General features: G+C 35.5%; 3 protein-coding genes across 4 annotated transcripts in view; all 3 read left to right on the top strand.

Annotated features, from left to right (window-relative positions):
• The window catches only part of LOC109009972 (deoxyhypusine synthase), an 871,604-nt gene that overhangs the window by 321,938 nt on the left and 530,335 nt on the right, over positions 1 to 19,331 (top strand). The window lies entirely within an intron of this gene.
• LOC109009256 (probable RNA-dependent RNA polymerase 1) lies at positions 3,452 to 7,668 on the top strand. Its single transcript, XM_035695253.1, has 5 exons — positions 3,452 to 3,490; positions 3,729 to 4,009; positions 4,313 to 6,159; positions 6,280 to 6,430; positions 6,545 to 7,668. The coding sequence occupies exons 2-5, from the start codon at positions 3,791 to 3,793 to the stop codon at positions 7,364 to 7,366; spliced, it is 3,039 nt and encodes a 1,012-aa protein (XP_035551146.1). The 5' UTR covers positions 3,452 to 3,490; positions 3,729 to 3,790; the 3' UTR covers positions 7,367 to 7,668.
• Positions 9,654 to 14,222, top strand: LOC109010083 (glucan endo-1,3-beta-glucosidase 13). 2 transcript variants are annotated; one of them, XM_035695274.1, is made up of 4 exons: positions 9,654 to 10,042; positions 11,559 to 12,833; positions 13,060 to 13,146; positions 13,634 to 13,664. In XM_035695274.1, exons 1-3 carry the CDS (start codon positions 9,988 to 9,990, stop codon positions 13,128 to 13,130), a joined length of 1,401 nt encoding a protein of 466 aa, XP_035551167.1. In that variant the 5' UTR covers positions 9,654 to 9,987; the 3' UTR covers positions 13,131 to 13,146; positions 13,634 to 13,664. The 2 variants fall into 2 exon arrangements, with proteins under 2 accessions (XP_035551167.1, XP_018846345.1); XM_018990800.2 differs by lacking the exon at positions 13,060 to 13,146 and adding an exon at positions 13,759 to 14,222 and having other exon boundaries at positions 9,657 to 10,042.

Raw genomic sequence — 19,331 nt, 5'->3', positions numbered from 1 at the left:
GCCTCCGAAGAAACATTGCTTGAATGCACCTCCACTTAAGCTCGAACGACCTTGAGCCTGAGTGCCTCCTCTGAGGTTAGGTTAGGGAGATGATCTTTAGCCCCATCCACGATGCCCCATATAGCGTACACGTGATACGAGTGCTTGATGGCTTGCCCGATTGGGAACTCCCATCCGTCGCCCGACAAAAAGAAGAATCGGAGACTATACCCCTTCACAATGGTGTGCCGCGCCTCTAGCCGAACCAACTCCTAGACTGGCTAGAAACTGTAGAGGTGTTGTCCCTTCCTCAAAATATTGTGAGTAAGGAAGAACTCGTGTGCTGTGAGGTCCGAGTAATCTGCCCTAGCCTCCTCTAATGCACAACGTCAAATGATGTAGCACGAAACAATGATCCTCCACGCACTAGGAGGAAGCTAGGCAAGCGCCAGCTCGAAGAAGGCCAATACTTCTCACACCGGTCGACAGAAGGGCAACCTAAGACCACAAAAGAACATGGCGGGGTACACAACGACCTTTGTGCCCAAGCCCTTGGAGTCTACCACTCCTCCTGTACGGGAGGGCTACATGAACTCCACCTTCGAAGGGACCTTGTAAGTCTCCTTGAACAACTCCAGTTCAGCAAGACTCACCACCGATCACCACGAAAACCCAGCGAATTCTTTCGGAGCAATGCCACCCTGACCGACAGCAGCTTGAGCATCGCCAGATGACCCAACCACTCTAGAAGGGTGAGAAGATTTCTTCAGGGTCATGAGTATTCAGAAGAGAGGAAAAGGAATTTCGAAGGGAAACTAGAAGAAAACAGAGGAATGAAGGAGTCTAACAATGAGAAAGGAATGCAGAGAACATAAGTGAAGTGAACTATTGTAAGGGAGGAAGGGGCCTTATATAGGTGAAATCAATGGTTAACCTCTCGAGACAACATAACTCCATGTGTCCTCCAAAGCACCAGAATCCCTTGATTGTCGCAACTTCAACAGAGTGTATCTACTGATATGATGTGAGAAATAAATAACTGCCTAACACGAGGTCATGATGAAATAATCGAAGGGAATCCAATCAATGCAAGACACAACCATCACAATACAACCATAAAAGTGGGAGACCAATCATTGCTCGGCTTATAACAAAAGAGGCCGAGTAGTTTTTCAGTGCAAGGACTAAAGGAATGAAGAAAGAATTCCCCTCAGATCTGTCCGAGGAGAATTGGTGGGTAACTGTAAGGAAATTTTTCCTATTTCACAAAGCCCATTGGGCCTCAACCCAATGCCCGACCTTAGGGTCACCAGGATCATACTTGGAGCAAGGTGTCAACCGGGGAAAGAGTCAAGTGACTGACATGATAGATCATCCTGACATCGCTCAGCCACGTTCTGAACTTGGGAACTCGCATGAAACGCAGCGAGAAATGCGGAGGACTCTCGATTCGCTGACATGAGAACATCTGCAACTCACAAGGGATTAAAGAAAGGTTTGGAAACCACACTGCATTAGTGGCGCTACTACCGAGCTACACGCCTCATTGATGGTGTCGTCGCAAAACCATGCTGCATTAAAGGATTTTGACAACAACAGTAGTAGGAGGGGCACGAACTCTGTAGAAACAAACACGATCTGCACCTCCCCAGACCCATTGTATAAATAACAAGCCATAGGTACGAAAAAACTCTCTTATTCCTAAACTCTTTCACTTATTTATAAATTTTCAAGAGAAATTATTAACTTTGGCATTGAAAACTCCTCGGCCCCAAGGCCGCCTTCTTCTAGTTGCTTTCCTTTGTATCTTTTGCAGGCTCAGTTCTGAAGATGTGAATTGTTGGAGCCTGGTCCAAGGCGTGCGAAATACGACGTTCACAATAATTTTAATTTTTTACATTTGCTTAAACTTAGGTATATACTTTTAATTAAAGCTTTAGATATAAGCTTTTCTTCTCTTATAATTTCTATGAAATCCCTATTTTCTTTAGATTTTAAGTTTATTTTTTATTCCTTACTTTTTAGTAATTTTTTTTATGTTTATTATCATAAACATAAAAAATTTTCTAATTGAATTATTTATTTCAATCTAAAACACTTGACCTCTCCAAAATTATAATCTTGACTTCGACTATGTTGGGAATGAAAAACAGTGCACGGCATGTCCCACACGCATTGGTTAAAACAAGATCCTAATCAGTGGACGTTGAAGCATGGCCCAGGGTGTGGCCATGTAGAGTGGTTTGGTGCATTTTTAAGCTGTAAGGTCCTTGAAAAGCAAAAGGCAAAAAAATCACAAAACACAAAAGATTATTGAGTAAGGTCCTTGAATCGAGTCGTTCTCAATTCATTTTAATTTATTTTAAATTAATTATTGAGCTTTTTAATACTTATTTTTTAACGATTTTTTATAAAAAAAATTAAATTCATAACAACTTACTTCATACATTTTAATTTAAAAAGTTAAATTCATCTCAATTGAATCTATAAAATATAGTCATTCTTTGATAATTTGTAATTCCTCATTAGCCACTCAATGAAAAATAATTAAAATTGATACAAGTCCAAAACCAAAAGCATAAAGATAACTTATAAAAGTAACAATAGTTTACAAAAACGATAAAAAGAAATATAAAAGAAATGATAAAAATATCAACTCTGTCACTTCAGTCGGAACTGAGCTATCCTCAATGGAGGGATTCCCCCTGTCCAAGAAGCACTTGGCTTGAGATTTTGAGTTTTCATTTTTAACTCTTCAAAAGAGTAAGACCTTGTTTGTTTTTATAGATAAAATGAGTTGAGATGAGATGAAATAAACATATATTTGGACTTTTCTTTTTTCCCTAACGCTAGTGAATGAGGTCAATTGTTTTGAGCCAACCCTTACGCAGAAAGAAGGAATCCTCGTTGCCCAAGTTTGCACTTTGGGAGTTGGTTCTCTTTTTTGGTCCAAAGCTTTGGCAGCAAGAAGGAATTTTCCCCCATCATTGGAAACAAAAGTAACAGTACTGACAATACCCACAAAATAAATCATTTCCATAAGCCCCACCAACACGTTAACTTCCAAACAAGGCTTAGAAAGTCCGAGTGCCCAATCGTTTTCCCAGACTTGGAACCGAAACGAAGAATACTTGGAACCCAAACAAGAATATATGAGAGGGTATGGAACATAACAATAAACAACGTTTGTCATTTGTGAACTTAGTAAACAAGTGTTATAAAAAGCTACTACATTCGTCAACAAGTGTGAGTAAACAAGTGTGAACTTAGAAAGCAATCACATCCTGCAACTTGTCACTTAAGAGTGAGCTGGGCTCCTCAGTCCATGCCTACGTCAGCTTGAGTAAACTTCTGCTAGGGGGTAGTTTGTTAACACTACTGCTCATCTTTTGGCGCCAGAGACTCATGCTCTCTCTTTACCCTCCTAGTCTATATAGTATATATAGTTGATCATGAGCCTTGGTTTTTTCCCACACCAGTAATTCTACACTCAGTGCTTAATTCCTTTCAGGTCAATCTCTCTCTCTCTCTCTCTCTCATTTTCATTTGAATGCTGTGTGGTTTCAGATAGGCTTGAATTTTGCTTTTGCTTGTGGGTTACTGTGTTTTTGAATTGTAGTTTCTCTCAAATGCAGTAATATGCATTGAATTGTGTAATGCATGTGTTCCAGTTTTCTTGGTTGATTGACTCTCTTAATTTGCTCTGTGTAACCACCTACTGATATGGCGTTTGTATACTGAAACTGCAGTTGAAGCTTGCGACTTTAGTTTGATATTGTACCAGAGCGAAAGATCTTTCTATATATATAGCATGGAGAATATAGCGATGCACTTTGGAAATCAGGTTGCGAGGGACAGCTTTTCTGTGCTTTGGAAACAGGAAGATGTCTTTGGGAATTTTGATTTCAAAAACGGAAAATTGTACTTATCTTTTTCCGTAGAGTACAAGTTTGAAATCTCTTATGAGAACATTTCGAAGATTGAGCTATATCGTCCACATGGTCAAGCAACACAGTTTCTTCTCATTCAGGTTAGCTGTTGACAAATTTAACCCAAAATAACATTTCAACAGTATCTCTCATATATGCATAGGTTGCCATACTCTTTTCTTAGAAACAGTACTCTTTAAACTATTACAGTTATTGATATCATTTATTCAATAAGAACATAATTCTTTTGACCATATAACATCAATAAATATCAGTCTCATTCGAGTTTCAAATTTCATGTCTACATTTCATAAGTTCTATCCCTTGGAATTAATGGTTTTCGTGTCGAAATTGCTACCCTTTTTCTTCAAACTTAATGAGTTCTATCTTCTTTATTTTGCTAGTTACTTGGTGCTCCAAGGATATATGTGAAAGATGTATCTGATGGTTGGGTCAGAGAAGTTGATTTCACTCCATCTAGCTCCATTGGCCAATCTTATGCTCTATGTTTGGAGCTTCCAAAAGAGATGCAGCTTTCAGAATTTCAACTTGATGATTTTTTCCATTATAAAGAAATTGAAGACCAATTTGTATTGATGGAAGGCTCTCCTTACTCATCCAGTTCAGGTCTTGTGCCCATTGTGAATCCACCAACAGGCATTGACCTACCATATAAAATCTTGTTCAAGATCAACTCTTTGATTCAGCATGGGCGTGTTCCTGGGCCAGCAATTGTTGACGATCTTTATAGGTTGGTCGATCCAAAGAGAATCAAAATCCAGTACATAGAAAGTGCCCTGGAAAAGCTTTTTCATTTAAAGGACTGCTGCTATGAACCTGTGAAATGGCTCCAGGAGCAGTACAAAGGATACGCAAAATCTACTCGATTTCAAACAAATCCTACTAATTCTTTAGATTATGGGCTGGTATATATACGCAGGGTTCAAGTTACTCCATCTAAAGTATACTTCTGTGGTCCAGAGGTGAATCTCTCCAACAGAGTCTTGCGCCATTATCGTGAAGATATTGATAATTTTCTGCGTGTTTCTTTTGTCGATGAGGACTTAGATAAAATGCGCTCAATAGCTTTATCTCCACGTTCATCATCTGAAAATAAGGACAAGCGAACAAGAGTTTATTACAGGATACTATCCACTCTCAGAAATGGAATAGTTATTGGGGATAAGAAGTTTGAGTTTCTTGCCTATTCATCCAGTCAGGTACGAGAAAATTCTGTTTGGATGTTTGCTTCAAGACCTGGCTTGACTGCAGGAGAGATTAGAGAATGGATGGGTGATTTTCGAGATATAAGGAATGTGGCAAAATATGGTGCAAGACTGCGTCAGTCTTTTGGCTCTTCCAGAGAAACTGTCAGCGTTGGCATAGATGAAATTGAATTCATTCCGGATGTAGAAGTTAAGAAGGGACAAGTCACGTATTGTTTCTCAGACGGCATAGGGAAGATATCTGCAGAATTGGCTCGCGAAGTGGCAACAAAGTTAGGCTGCAGCTCTGTTCCATCAGCATTTCAGATTCGATATGGTGGGTACAAAGGTGTTGTGGCTGTTGATCCGACATCATCGGTAAAGTTATCATTGAGAAAGAAGAGCATGTGTAAATACAAATCACATGACACAAAACTCGATGTTTTGGCATGGAGTAAGTTTCAGCCCTGTTTTCTTAATCGTCAGATAGTAACTCTTTTATCTAACCTAGGGGTTAAGGATCGAGCTTTTCAAGAAAGGCAAAGGGAGGCTATAGATCAATTGAATGCCATATTAACAGATCCTTTGAGAGCTCAGGAGGCACTGGAAACGATGTTCTCAGGAGAGATCTCAAAAGTTCTGAAGGAAATGCTTATATGTGGTTACAAACCAGATGCTGAGCCATTTCTTTCAATGATGCTTCAAACATTCCGTGCATCTAAGTTGATGGACATGCGGTTGAAAACAAGGATTTTTATTCCAAATGGAAGAGCTTTGATGGGATGCATGGACGAAACCAGGACATTGGAATATGGTCAAGTATTTCTACAAGTTTCTCGCTTTAGTAGGGAGCAGCTGAGTAACCAGTCATCTCTCATGTTTAGTGTCAGCAGTTCAAACCCAAATAACTTCATCTGTGAAGGTCGGGTGGTTGTTGCTAAAAACCCTTGTCTACACCCAGGAGATGTGAGAGTCCTCGAGGCTGTGAACGTGCCAACTCTACATCACATGGTGGATTGTATTGTTTTTCCACAAAAGGGAAAAAGGTAAGAGTTTAATATCCCATTTATATGAGACTTTAATCTATATAGAAACATAAGATTCATCACATACTTGTAGACATACATGTGAATGTAATATTAATGACTGTCTATTTCTACTTTTAGACCACATCCAAATGAATGCTCGGGAAGTGATCTGGATGGAGATATGTACTTCGTCTCTTGGGATTGTGATCTTATTCCTCCTCGTCAAGTTCAACCTATGGAATATACTGCAGCACCAACTGTGGAAGTCGATCATGATGTTACAATAGAGGTATTTGATGATCATATAATTCAACTGCAATATGAATGGATTATATATATATGCAACAACTTCCATGATCCATATGCACCTAACATGAAAAAACATGTTGTTGTTGTCTTGCAGGAAGTAGAAGAGTATTTCACAGACTACATAGTCAACGACAAGTTAGGAATCATCGATAATGCCCACGTCGTCTTTGCAGATAGGGAGCGCAAAAAAGCAATGAGCCCTAAATGTATGGAGCTCGCGATGCTACACTCAATTGCTGTTGACTTCCCAAAAACTGGTATTGTAGCCGAAATACCTCGTTATCTACGCGTCAAAGAGTATCCAGATTTCATGGAAAAGCCTAATGGAAAGAGCTACACATCAAAATCTGTTATCGGAAAGCTTTTTCGAGAAGTGAAAGATATTGCATCGCCCACGAGTCCTGTGGAATCCTTCACTTTGGAGTTAGCAAAACAACATTATGACCCAGAAATGGAAGTAGACGGCTTTGAGAACTACCTCAGCGATGCTTTCAAACACAAAAGTGACTATGATTTCAAGTTGGGGAATATGATGGAGCATTATGGAATCCAAACTGAAGCCGAGATTCTCAGTGGCAATGTTTTGAAAATGTCAAAACATTTTGATAAGAAGAGGGATCTGGATGCAGTTACATTTGCTGTAAAGTCGTTGAGAATGGAAGCCAGGAACAGGTTCAACGAGGGAATTGATGCAGACAAAGGTACTGATAGCGCAAAAGCAAAAGCAAAAGCAAAAGCATCGGCATGGTATCATGTCACATATCATCATACTTACTTTGGTCGCTACAACGAGGGATTGAATAGGACTCATTTCCTCAGTTTTGCATGGTGCGTCTATGACCAACTTGTGCAAATCAAGAAGGGTAAAGAAGCATATGATTTCTTGACAACTGACATCGCCGGAGTATCCATTTAGGTCGATGAAAGCAACCAGCGTTTGATATGACTACTTATATTTTACCTTTGTGTAGTACGTAGTACTGTTATTACTCATTGGTATTGATTTGCTTGTAAATACTCCAAGCAGGTGTTTGGGGCTGAAAAACATGTATTAGTTTCTATTGTATTTGAATACATTTCCAGTTTTGTATCTTGTCATGATTCTACAATGTATAACAACTAGTCGCGAACATGCACATGTGCATGTTTGTGGGTTTATATTTGTGTAATTTTTTTTCTTGAATGTGTTTTAATAATAAATGTGTTTTATTAAATAAATGTGTATTATTTGTAGTGAAATTAGGATACATTCCAATAGAACTTTTCAAAAAATTACTGAATGTGTTTTACTAATTGGTTTCCAAAAGATATACCAATTGTAAATGCCAATGAAGTTATATTAGTTGAAAAGCTTGAGATAAAAGAATAGAGGGTTATATAATAATAATAATAATAATAATAATAATAATAACTCTATTTAGAGACTGCAATACAAGTCTAGGCAATTTTATCTTTAAAATTTTTTAAAATTACAAAATTATCTCTCTTAAAATAATATTTTTTCTCATTTAATAAAGAGACTGCACATATAATCTCCAAATAAGGACTGTAAATAGAATTTCTCTAATAATAATAATAATAATTTGTGAAATCAAACCATCCTTAATCCCTAAAATGAATTCAAACAGTTCGATAGAGGAAACATATCACCAAAATTAATGTTTTTTTACCACTAGCCAATTCCTTGGTGTAATAAATACCAATATAATAAATGCAAGTGCCCAAATAATTCAAAAATTGAACGAATGTACAAGGTTCGAAAAATTAGAATTGGGTTCGGAATTGGGTAATGACAGATTTAATGAATCGAGAAATTGAATCAGACGATTCATAATAATTTTAAATCGGTTATATTAATTTTAATAAAACGTATTAAAAAGCATATATAATGAAATTCAAGCATTTAATATCATATATAAAAGGGTATCAATGTAAATTTATTAATTAGTTTCAATAAAAATATAATATGAATTCAAATAGTTTCAATAAACATATAATTTATGGATTTAACCTCAATCATTGACATTTTTTTGCCTCATGTATGAAAAAGATAAAAACCATTAACTTAAGTGTATGAAAAATGTAGTATTTTATTCAGGACCGCAAATTTAATACAAAATATTCTTTCATCTTTTAATTTTTTGTTCAACTATAAAAAATAAAGAATTACATGTTTTACTTCTCAATTTTTTGCAATTTTTATTGAATAAAATGATAAAAAAAATTAATATATATTTAGTTTTATCATATTTTTGTACAAGAAATTTAACAAAAAACTCATTAGACAACTTAAAAATAAATAAAATTTTGAATTGATTAGAATTGGCTCGAAATAGGTCTAAAATCGACTAGGATTGATCTGAAATAGTCAATTAAAACGATTTAGTAAACTATTAAAACAATCTACTAAAATTATTCAATTTTTTACCGATTCAATTTAAATTGGCTGAATCAGTATAAATCGAACCATTTTCTCGAGCCCCGAATGATTGAATTGTTGATCATGAGATATTTCTATATCTCTACAAACAAAGGTAAATAAATTTGCGAGAAAATACAAGAGCATGAGTTTAAGCAAAATTATTTTTGTAGAGATAAAATTATAAATTGTATAAATATCTTCTTTTGTTTTTAGAAAGTATGATACGTACTATTAAAAAATGAGTTTTACTATACAACCTTTATCACATTTTATACTTCATATTTTTTTAAAGTTTTTAAATTTTAAATTTTTTTTGAACTTTTTTTTTAAATTATTTTAAATTTTCTATTCATTACTCATATAATAAATATTTGATAAAAAAATAATAAAAATTAAAAATAATATGAAGTGTAGAGTGTTAAGAAGTTGTGAAGATTTTTTTGTTAAAAAATTAATATATATTATATATATTTAATTTTTTTAAAAAAGTGTACACAGCTTAAATATTGTATAATTGCGAATATTATTTTTTAAAATTAAAAAAAAATAATAATAATACAAGACAAATTAAAACTTTCAAAAATCTAGGCTGTAAAAGCAAAAAAAAAGTGTACTGTGAAATGATTTTTCCTTTGGATTGTTGTTATCCTTGTTTCTGAGCTTGCAGCAAGCCAGCAAGGGTCATCAGGAACAGTGCGCTGCGCACAGTAAGAAAGTATATGAACAGTGGGAAACAGACATGCCATTTTACGGAACCGAGGCATTATATTTAACTAAAATTCACAAACCACTCTGAGGTCCGGTTCTGGCGCTGACACACGGCCCCTGAAGGCCGAGTCCCTGGCACAAAACACCAAGCGTTACCGTACATCACTGTCTAGCTTAGGCTAAGCTCTCTAGCTAGCTAAGCTTCTACGCTAAGTGCTCGCTCTTGGGCTCCCAAAGGGCAAAGACTACGGCTTTTCTCTTTTCAATAAAGCGAAAGAGCCGTTACCCTCTTGAAGTAGCTCAAGAACAAGGACGTTGCTGATCGCTTTAGTGGTATATAGAAGAAGAAGCGGAAGAGGAGGAGGAGGAGGAAGAGGAAGAAGGAGGCATTGCTTGCTTGAAGAGCTATGGCCAGGGGATTCAGGCTTATCTTTGCGTCTTCACTTTTGCTCATGCTTTTAGGTCCGTGCTTGGTGTTCTAGATTTTTCTTCTTAGTTTCTCTGTATATCTGTCTTGTTCTTGGGTTTAATGTATGCTTTGTTTTTCCACTTTTTTGAAATGTATCAGCTGGCATTTCTGTGTGTTTCTGGCGATTCATCTGTTCTGCGTTAGCTAGATCTTGATTATTGTTAACGGGAGTTATCTCCGATTATCAACGATTGCTGGGTCTTTCTTATTAAACCCAATCTCCATTTTGAACAGTGTTAGAGAAACAATGTCGGTGCTTTTTCTTTAAGGAAAGCATTTTGAGCTATTGTGATGACATGGTTGTTGAGAAAAAAAAAAGGCTTTTTCCACTGACGACGATTGTCATTATCTTAGACATTTCTCGGTAACTTGAACCTCGACCTTTTATGCTAACAGTTATTAGCCTGGTAATCTATTTTTATTAATAAATTTATATGCTTTTTGGGGGGATAACTTTTCGCTATTCATGGTGGTGCTACATTCATCATTCATGGTTTTGTTTTTTTGGGACTAGGGTAACCGGCACCTGCATTTTCATCTTTTCTTCAAGTGGGTTACAGCTTGATCACAATTATCGAGTTTGGGTCCCTTTGTAATATGTTCTAAAGGCTAACAATAAGACATAGGAATATTATATAAACAGAAGCATGTTATTTGCTCTAGTTGCGTGGCTAATTTTAAATTCTTTAAGAGTGAGACTGTATGCAAACACCTGATATTTAGCACCATTTTTTAACTTGTTTCAGCTAACAAAAAAAAAAAAAAACCCAGGAGTTGATTGCACTTCCGAGTCTCATAATTCGTTAGGAATGCAATGAATGCATTATTTTTCATGAACATAGTTGGTTGCAGAGCAGTTCTTCTGGTTCTTGAGTGGAAGTCATTTTTGTTAAGTTTGTTGTAATATCTGATATGAAGAACTTAACTATGACCTTGTTAAATCATAAGTATCCCAGTTTAGTAGTTTTAATGGTGGGCTTTGGCTGGCAAGAATGTTCTCCTTATGCGACTAGCACACTTATCTTGTTGTCTTTAAGGACAGGGACTGCATCATGTCATGTGTTTTGTCCCACACCATTTGTGATGGTTGAAACTTCAGTTTATGTTAATCCACTTTTGAGTGTTATCATCATTTAAGTTGTTACCCTTTTAACTGGCCGTTTTGTTTTACAATGTAAAATGGCTATTAAGAGTTATGAGTTTTATGTGGAAAAGACGAGCAATCTACTATTGTGTAAGCAGCTCATGATGACATTGGTTTCTGGTTGTTCTCCTTGTTTGAAATGTCTCAGCAATTTATTTCAGAGTACTACTTATAAACCGGTGTGGAGAACACACTCTTTACACCATTGACATGGTATGGTTTAATTTATAAGAGATTTGAATTAAACTTCTCTTGCAAATCAAGTTTTGCCATGTCAACGGCATGGAGGGTGTGTTTTACGCACCGGCGTCCAAATAAAATTTTTCTTTATTTCAGGACTATAGATTTATCAATATCTGTGACAGATTTCTGCAGGGGAAGCACGATTGGAGTTTGCTATGGAAGAAATGCCGATGACCTCCCCACACCTGATAAAGTGGCCCAGCTGGCTCAACTACATGATATTAAGTATGTGAGGATTTATGACTCCAATATCCAGGTTCTCAAGGCATTTTCGAACACCGGAGTTGAACTTATGATTGGAATTTCAAATTTTGATTTATTGCCATTCTCCCAGTTCCAATCCAATGCAGACACTTGGCTGAAGAACAGCATCCTTCCATACTATCCAGCCACAAAAATCACATACATAACTGTTGGTGCTGAAGTTACAGAAAGCCCCAGTAATGTCTCTGCCCTAGTAGTACCTGCCATGAAAAATGTCCTCACAGCTCTCAGAAAAGTTGGTTTGCACAAGAGGATCAAAGTTTCAAGTACCCATTCCCTTGGGGTTCTGTCCCGATCATTCCCACCCTCTGCAGGGGCTTTCAATAGCAGCCATGCTTTTTTCCTGAAGCCTATGCTGGAGTTTTTGGCTGAGAACCAGTCACCTTTCATGATAGATATTTACCCTTTCTATGCTTACAGAGACTCCCCCAGCAATGTGTCTCTAGACTATGCTCTGTTTGAATCATCCTCTGAAGTTATTGATCCAAACACTGGTTTGCTGTACACAAACATGTTTGATGCCCAGATAGATGCTCTTTATTTTGCACTGATGGCTCTGAATTTTAGAACAATTAAAATCATGGTCACTGAAACCGGTTGGCCTTCCAAAGGTTCTCCCAAGGAGTCAGCTGCTACTCCTGATAATGCTCAGACTTTTAATACTAATCTGATTCGGCATGTCATTAACAATACCGGCACTCCTGCAAAGCCCGGACAGGAGCTCAATGTTTATATCTTCTCTTTGTTCAATGAAAATAGGAAGCCTGGGTTGGAATCTGAGAGGAACTGGGGACTATTTTATCCAGACCAGACGAGTGTCTATAGCCTGGATTTCACTGGAAAAGGTGCTGCAGTAATGACTACAGCGGCAAATGTTACGAGTTCAAATGTAACAACATGGTGCATAGCTTCAAATAAGGCTACTGAAATGGACTTGCAGAATGCCTTAGACTGGGCATGTGGTCCTGGGAATGTGGACTGCACTGCTATTCAGCCTAGCCAACCTTGTTATGAACCCGATAATCTAGTCTCACATGCATCTTTCGCATTCAATAATTATTACCAGCAAAATGGGGCTACTGATGTTGCTTGCAGTTTTGGAGGGACAGGGGTTAAAGTTGATAAAAACCCAAGTAAGTATATTCGATTTTAACCTCTTTTGTTAGGCAACATCTCTATCTTAAGTTATCTTTACATACGGATATTATCACAACCAGTTTCCTTTTTTTTTTTTTTTTTTTTTTTTTGGGGGACCAGAAAATTTACCAGTGGGGCACATGAACTTAGCTTCTTAAGAGAGGTAGTCAATCTATGAAAAGCATAAACAAGTGAATTTTTTAAATGTCGTTGCTTTCTCAGGTGGCATAAACTCCTTGAGAGTTATTGGAAACTTAGGAGACAATCAACCAGATAGCTCTAATAGAATATGAACTCTTAAATAAAGAGGTTAGATTTATTTGATGTGCATATGTTTGGCTGTATCTTAACATGACCAATAATGCAGACTACAGGGGCCTTTCCTTGTTATTTTAACTTGTTATGATGCTGGCTTTCTTATTATGAAGTTGCCATTTATCTGTACCTTTGGTTTGTGAATGGTCTGGCACATTTGATTAGGATAATGAAATTGACAAACAGCTTAACATATTTCTGTCAGTTTTACCTGCTGTCTTTATCAAAACGTCCAAACTGCTGAAGTATGTTTTGGTTTTCACCCTCTCGCTAATGCATTCTGCAATTTGTCCAACTTCAGCCGTTAAGATAGATGAAAATTAGTTGAAAATGTCGCGCATGGCACTATCTTGGCTATTGTATCTTAATGAATGGTGCACATTGCAAGACACGTATTAATGGAGGGTGAAAAATGTATTGTTCTCATATGTGACGTCTTCTTAGGAAACTTACTAAACCACTATTTATACTTTCTATGCAGGCTATGATAATTGCTTTTATATGACCACTGGGTAAGTTCAATGTTTGACATTACCTTCTCCTTTTTATATCGTGTTAATCAAGTCAAAAGCTTATTATCCTGGTCATGTTTGGCAATAAACACAGGAGCAACAAAACAGTAGCAAGTAATACAACAGCAATGTCTTCAACCGCTTCTTATTCTACACAGAAGGAAGTTCCCACATGGGTTTCTAGTTGTCTTCTCGTGACTTTCTTCTCATTCCTTTTGAACACCGGTCATACCCGATAAGTTTGACCTTTAAGCAGTGTAAAGATTTAGCCTCCTCCGAAATGAGAGTTTGGAGCTTCTTGAGATGCAAGTACATGTATTAGCTTGAGGAGAGCTCTCCATAGATGCACTCGGCTGAGCAGCGACCCCCCAACCTTTGTAGTTTGTATGATGGTGAAAGTTGCTAAGAAGATGGCAGCAAGAGAATGCCATTTCTGGGTGTTGAGAACATATCCTGTATTTTAAGCACAAGAACGAGTGGATTGTTATGATGCCCCTTTTGTGTCCTCAGAGGACATGTTTATCTAAGTATGAAACACCCCTTTAACTTCCTCCCTCATGACTGATCATAATTTTCTTTCATTTATCATATTCAGCCTGAAGTGGGAGGAGACTGGGTTGGGGATGGGACCCCATATCCCCCACAATTCAGCATCGGCCGCCTTTCTTCAACAATGCCCTGGATTTTACCTCATTACCTGAGATTAAATTACAAAAATCTGGGCAGCATTTTAGACCCAGTAAAGGAATACGCATTGATTTGTTCCCTCTTATGGACCACCGTTCGGTAACGCCAACATTGATAAATTGTCATCTCAATGTTTCGTTGTCCATAAGTCACTCTTATACTTGGCAGTATGTGTTTGGAATATAACAGTTCTCAGACATTTCAGACAGACCCTTCATTATTATTTACAAACAGTTTATAAATGATTCATTACTATTTATAAAGTATTTCACTTTCACAGAAATACTCTTGGGAGCCCGCAGATATAAGGGTGACAAACATTTTTCTGAGAAATACAGACAAACATGTAGGAAGTTGTTATGAATATGTAAAAATATATTGAAGAGAGAATCTTGATGAGTTTTAATTGAAAAAAGTATTTCTCCCCCTCAAAATAGTAAAAGCTAAAAAAAAAACTATCTTCCAGCTCTAAAACGATTTAAAAACTATTCCCAGTTATTCTTAGCCCCTCAGAACCCCTCCTACTCTATCCTAAAGAAAATTCTAAAAAACTCTTTAGTTTACAAAAAATTCAAAATAACTTTCTAGTTGTAGTTAGGAAATGCATAGATATTTTTTTTTTTTTTGATAATGTCCTGTTTGGACAGTGAGTTGAGATGAAATGAGTTAAGATGAAAGTTGAAAGTTAAATAAAATATTGTTAGAATATTATTTTTTAATATTATTATTATTTTGTGGGTATTTGAAAAAGTGAATTATTTATTATATTTTGTATGAAAATTTAAAAAATTTGTAACGATGAGATGAGATGAGATGAAACACTTTCACCATCTAAACGAGACTTTATCCAAAAAGGTTTTTATAAGTCAAAAAAATCATATTTTGGTTAAAAATCCATTTTTCTAAAACCACCAACAAAAATATGATTTTTCTCTACTATTTCTTATTGATTTTAACATTTTATTTCCATGATCATAATTTAGAATCGAGTTTTATGTTGTATGAGAAAATAATATAATACATAATTCATAATCTGTTACGACTATGATGTGGTTTAAGCATATTTAGATTGATGAATATGTGGTGTTTTTTAGGGATTAGTACACTTAGAGCATTGGTATTGGACTCATCAAATGAGTCCAATCTTCAAAATTTGATGATTTTAGCTTTAAACTCCTGGCATTGGATTCATCATATGCTCAAATGTCAAGCTTTGAGCTACAGTAGATTTCTCTTCATCTTCAAATTTGAAGACTCACTATTCACACTCTATAACCATTATTTTATTTATTTAAATTAGTGTTTCCCAATTTTGAGCCACAATATATTTAAGTTGAGAAACAATAATTTAAATATCAAATTAAATTATTAATTAACATATAGTTAGTGTAATTGTAAAATATAAAAAAAATAAATTAAAATATTATTATTAACAAAATAATATTATATTATTATTTTGATGAATCTAATAGCTAATCCAATGTGAGGTTATAGATAGAGAAGTTTTAAATTTATGAAAAATATGTACCTTTCATCAAATTTTAAAGATGAAAATGATGAACCCAATACTAATGCTCTTACACTATGATGTTGTAAGTTGCACTCCAAACTACTAAAATTGACAGTGTACTCTCAAACTACAAAAACCTGACACTTTGTACCCCAATTCAATTATGACTATTGCAATTAATGGAGAATATGTGACGTGGCGTAATCTTGATGCTCAAATATTAATAAAGGGTGGTCCAAAGTATTAGCTTTTGGGTAGTTTAAGGATATAATGTGTCGATTTTTATAGTTTTTTTTTTAAAAAAAAAAAAAAGAGAAAATTGTACTCTTTATTGATTGACTTCACCAAACAAATGGTAGAATACAAGGACGACTTTCCTCCAAAACAATAACATCATCCACACATTCAAATGCATATTTAGCTAAAACATGAGCAACAATATTAGAATTTCGTCTCACATGATGTGGACTCCAGCTATCAATTTGGTGCAAAACTTGCTTAGGATTCCAAATGAAAACCCCTTAACTATGTAGTTAGGACTTATTATGACTGAGACTATTAACAACTTGTAGAACATCCCCCTTCCACTATTAGTTTCCTTAGTCCAATGTCTAGTGCAAAAAGAATAGCCTGTAATGTTGTAACGCCCTGGTCTGGAAGGGGTCGGAGAGTTACTATCTTTCACTAAAAATCATATCTCACAATACATATATAAACTTCAATTTCTCAATTGCGCATATATCTTATTGTTTTAAACCAACTACCTCAATATAATTAAAGTAAAGACACCACCAAGTCTCAAAATAAATGTAAACCTTTCAGAATATCAAATCAGCAGAACAAAAACAAAACTACTAAATAAACTTTCCAATAATAAAAAATACCCTCTTCGTACTCAATATGCTATGCTCGCATAATCTTATCCATGCTTTCTATTCTAGATCCTCAGCTGAAACATTCAAAACATCTGAAAAGTATGAAAAAAAAAAAAATTCATTTTTAGAATGCATATCCCAAAAACATGTTATCAAAATATTAGAGCGACATTTTAAACTGTTCATATTTAAATATCATTTTCATATTCAAAGACCCTTTGGCATAACATGACTGAACATCTTCATTTTATCATATCATATCATATCGTATCGTATCGTATCATATCATTTCACTATATCATATCATATGCCATATTTAACCCACATAGTAGGGTTGTGCTATTCCTAGTGGCCAAACCAGACAATATCATATTGTGAAACTTTCTCTTATTCATTCTCGGAGTCCCGAGTGCGCACACAAGAAAGAACACCAGAAAAAAAAAATCAGAAAAAAAACCATTTTGCTTCCAAAGTAGGTGCACTCATATCATATCATAAGTGTTGGTACCAACCATATAACATAATTAGATCATCATATCAGAACCAGAATTAGAACATAATCAGAAAGTCATACTAAAAGTTTTTCAGATGCATATCATATCAAACCATATGCTGAACATATTCACATTATTTTCACATTACCAAAACAGATAAGAAATATTTTCATATAACATGTACAAAAATTCTCAGATTTCATATTCGCTCTTTTGTATATTTCAGAAATATGACAAATTTGCTCATGTCTATACTATTCATGTAAAAAAAATATTTTTCTTTCATATAGACTTCATGAGTGAATGCAGAACATATAACTAATGTTGTTTTTATATTTTCTTTTCAAAACATAACATGTACATTTTTACAAACAACCTTAGTTCATTTTCTTTTTATGCAAATCTAGCATAGGAACCATCTTACTTGGACTTTTCAACTTTTCTGAATTTCCTTAGAATAGTGCCAAAAGAATATCAAACATTACCTATAGGATAATCATGTAATTTGAGTAAACTTACAATTGAACACGTACATTGTAATTGAAATTGAAATATTTAAGTAACCTATTTTAATTCTTCAAAATCTAAAATTCTTATAATCTTAAAATACCATTACTTTCTAAAATCATTGGTATCCACTTAATTTCTCTGACTAAGACAATAAACCCTAAATTATTTACTATTAAAATCTAATTATAAAAATCTAATACTAGATAATATAATTTAACTCCTTAATTATTTTCTCTAGAAAAAATAAAGTTTCTGGTTTAACATAACCCAACTTAAAATATTAAGCCCATGAAAATTCATTTTCAGTTTAATCTTCATTTAACATAATTATAATAAAATCTATTAAAGTAAAAAATATAATTTCATTTAATAAAATAGACCTGATCAACGTTCAAAATAAAGTTAAATACTTACTGTTTACTACTAAAATTCAATTGCAAACGGGAAATTTAAAATCAACTAATATAATTTAAATCTTCAAATATTTTCTGTTAAATATAAAGTGAGACAAATAACACTTAATAACTCAATAATTTTCTGAAATCAAACTTATGCCCATCGTAAAATCAAACCCAACAAGAATACAATTTCAAATCACATTATAAATTGGCTTATAACTCAAAAGGGAAATAAATGAAATTTCATCTGAAAGTTTACTCTACTCTGCGTAATAAGCTTTACGGGAGGCTCACAGAATTCACTTACATTTGATTTTTAAATAAGGTAGCCCATTTGTGTATAGCAAAGGGGCGGCAAAGGCTTACTAAGAGAGAACTAGCATGGAGGAGAGATCACGTAAGGACTTTCAGACAGTTTCCTCTGTGGGCTTCACGGTGAGGGAGTGGAGAAGGTGGAACTGAGCCGAGGAGCAAGAAAATAGTTTGCTCTGTTTACGCTTCTTAAAACAGAGGATGCGATGAAGCATTTCTTACGGCGTTGTGTTTTTTCGTGGGTCTAGCTTGCGGTATTAATTGGGTGGGGGTGGCCGTGCGCCTTGGTTGTTTCATGGTGGTCACGGCGGAGGAAGCAGCTTCAATTGGAAAATAAAATAGAGGGCAGCTTGCGGCTTGGGATGTGTAACAGTTCTGGGCGGCGCAAAACACCGAGGCTTGCTGGCTTCTCGATCGTGGCATTGGCAGAATGCTCTGTTTTGGGTGTAGTAAAACAAGGGCTTTTTGGTTTGGTTTACAGTGGGTGGTGCACTGGCAAGGACTTGAGTCAGTGGCCCCGGAGGTTTTCGTCGTGCAGGAGTAGGGTGGTTCTCGTGGCTAGCGGTTTAGGAGAGTAGACGAGCAAGTGAAAATAAAATTGAGGGAGAGAGAGACCAAGAGGAAGAAACAGAGGAGAGGGAGAGAGAGAGTGTGTCTGTTGAGAAAATCATTTGAAGGTGAAGAAAGAAAAATAAATTGAAGGGGCGTGGGTAAAAGAGAAAGAAAGAAAGTGGGATTCATGGAAGAAGAATTGGGGGAGCGACTGACGGGAGGAGAAGATTATCCCAACTCCTATCGTCCTATACGTGATATTAAATGATAAGTTTATAAATAAAATATAATAAATAATTTTCAATCACATGATGAAATAAAAAATTAAG

The sequence above is a fragment of the Juglans regia genome, chromosome 1 (assembly GCF_001411555.2).
Source record: "Juglans regia cultivar Chandler chromosome 1, Walnut 2.0, whole genome shotgun sequence".
Taxonomy (NCBI): Eukaryota; Viridiplantae; Streptophyta; class Magnoliopsida; order Fagales; family Juglandaceae; genus Juglans; species Juglans regia.
Note: the sequence above shows the minus strand (reverse complement) of the source record. Positions and strands in the feature narration are given on the sequence as shown.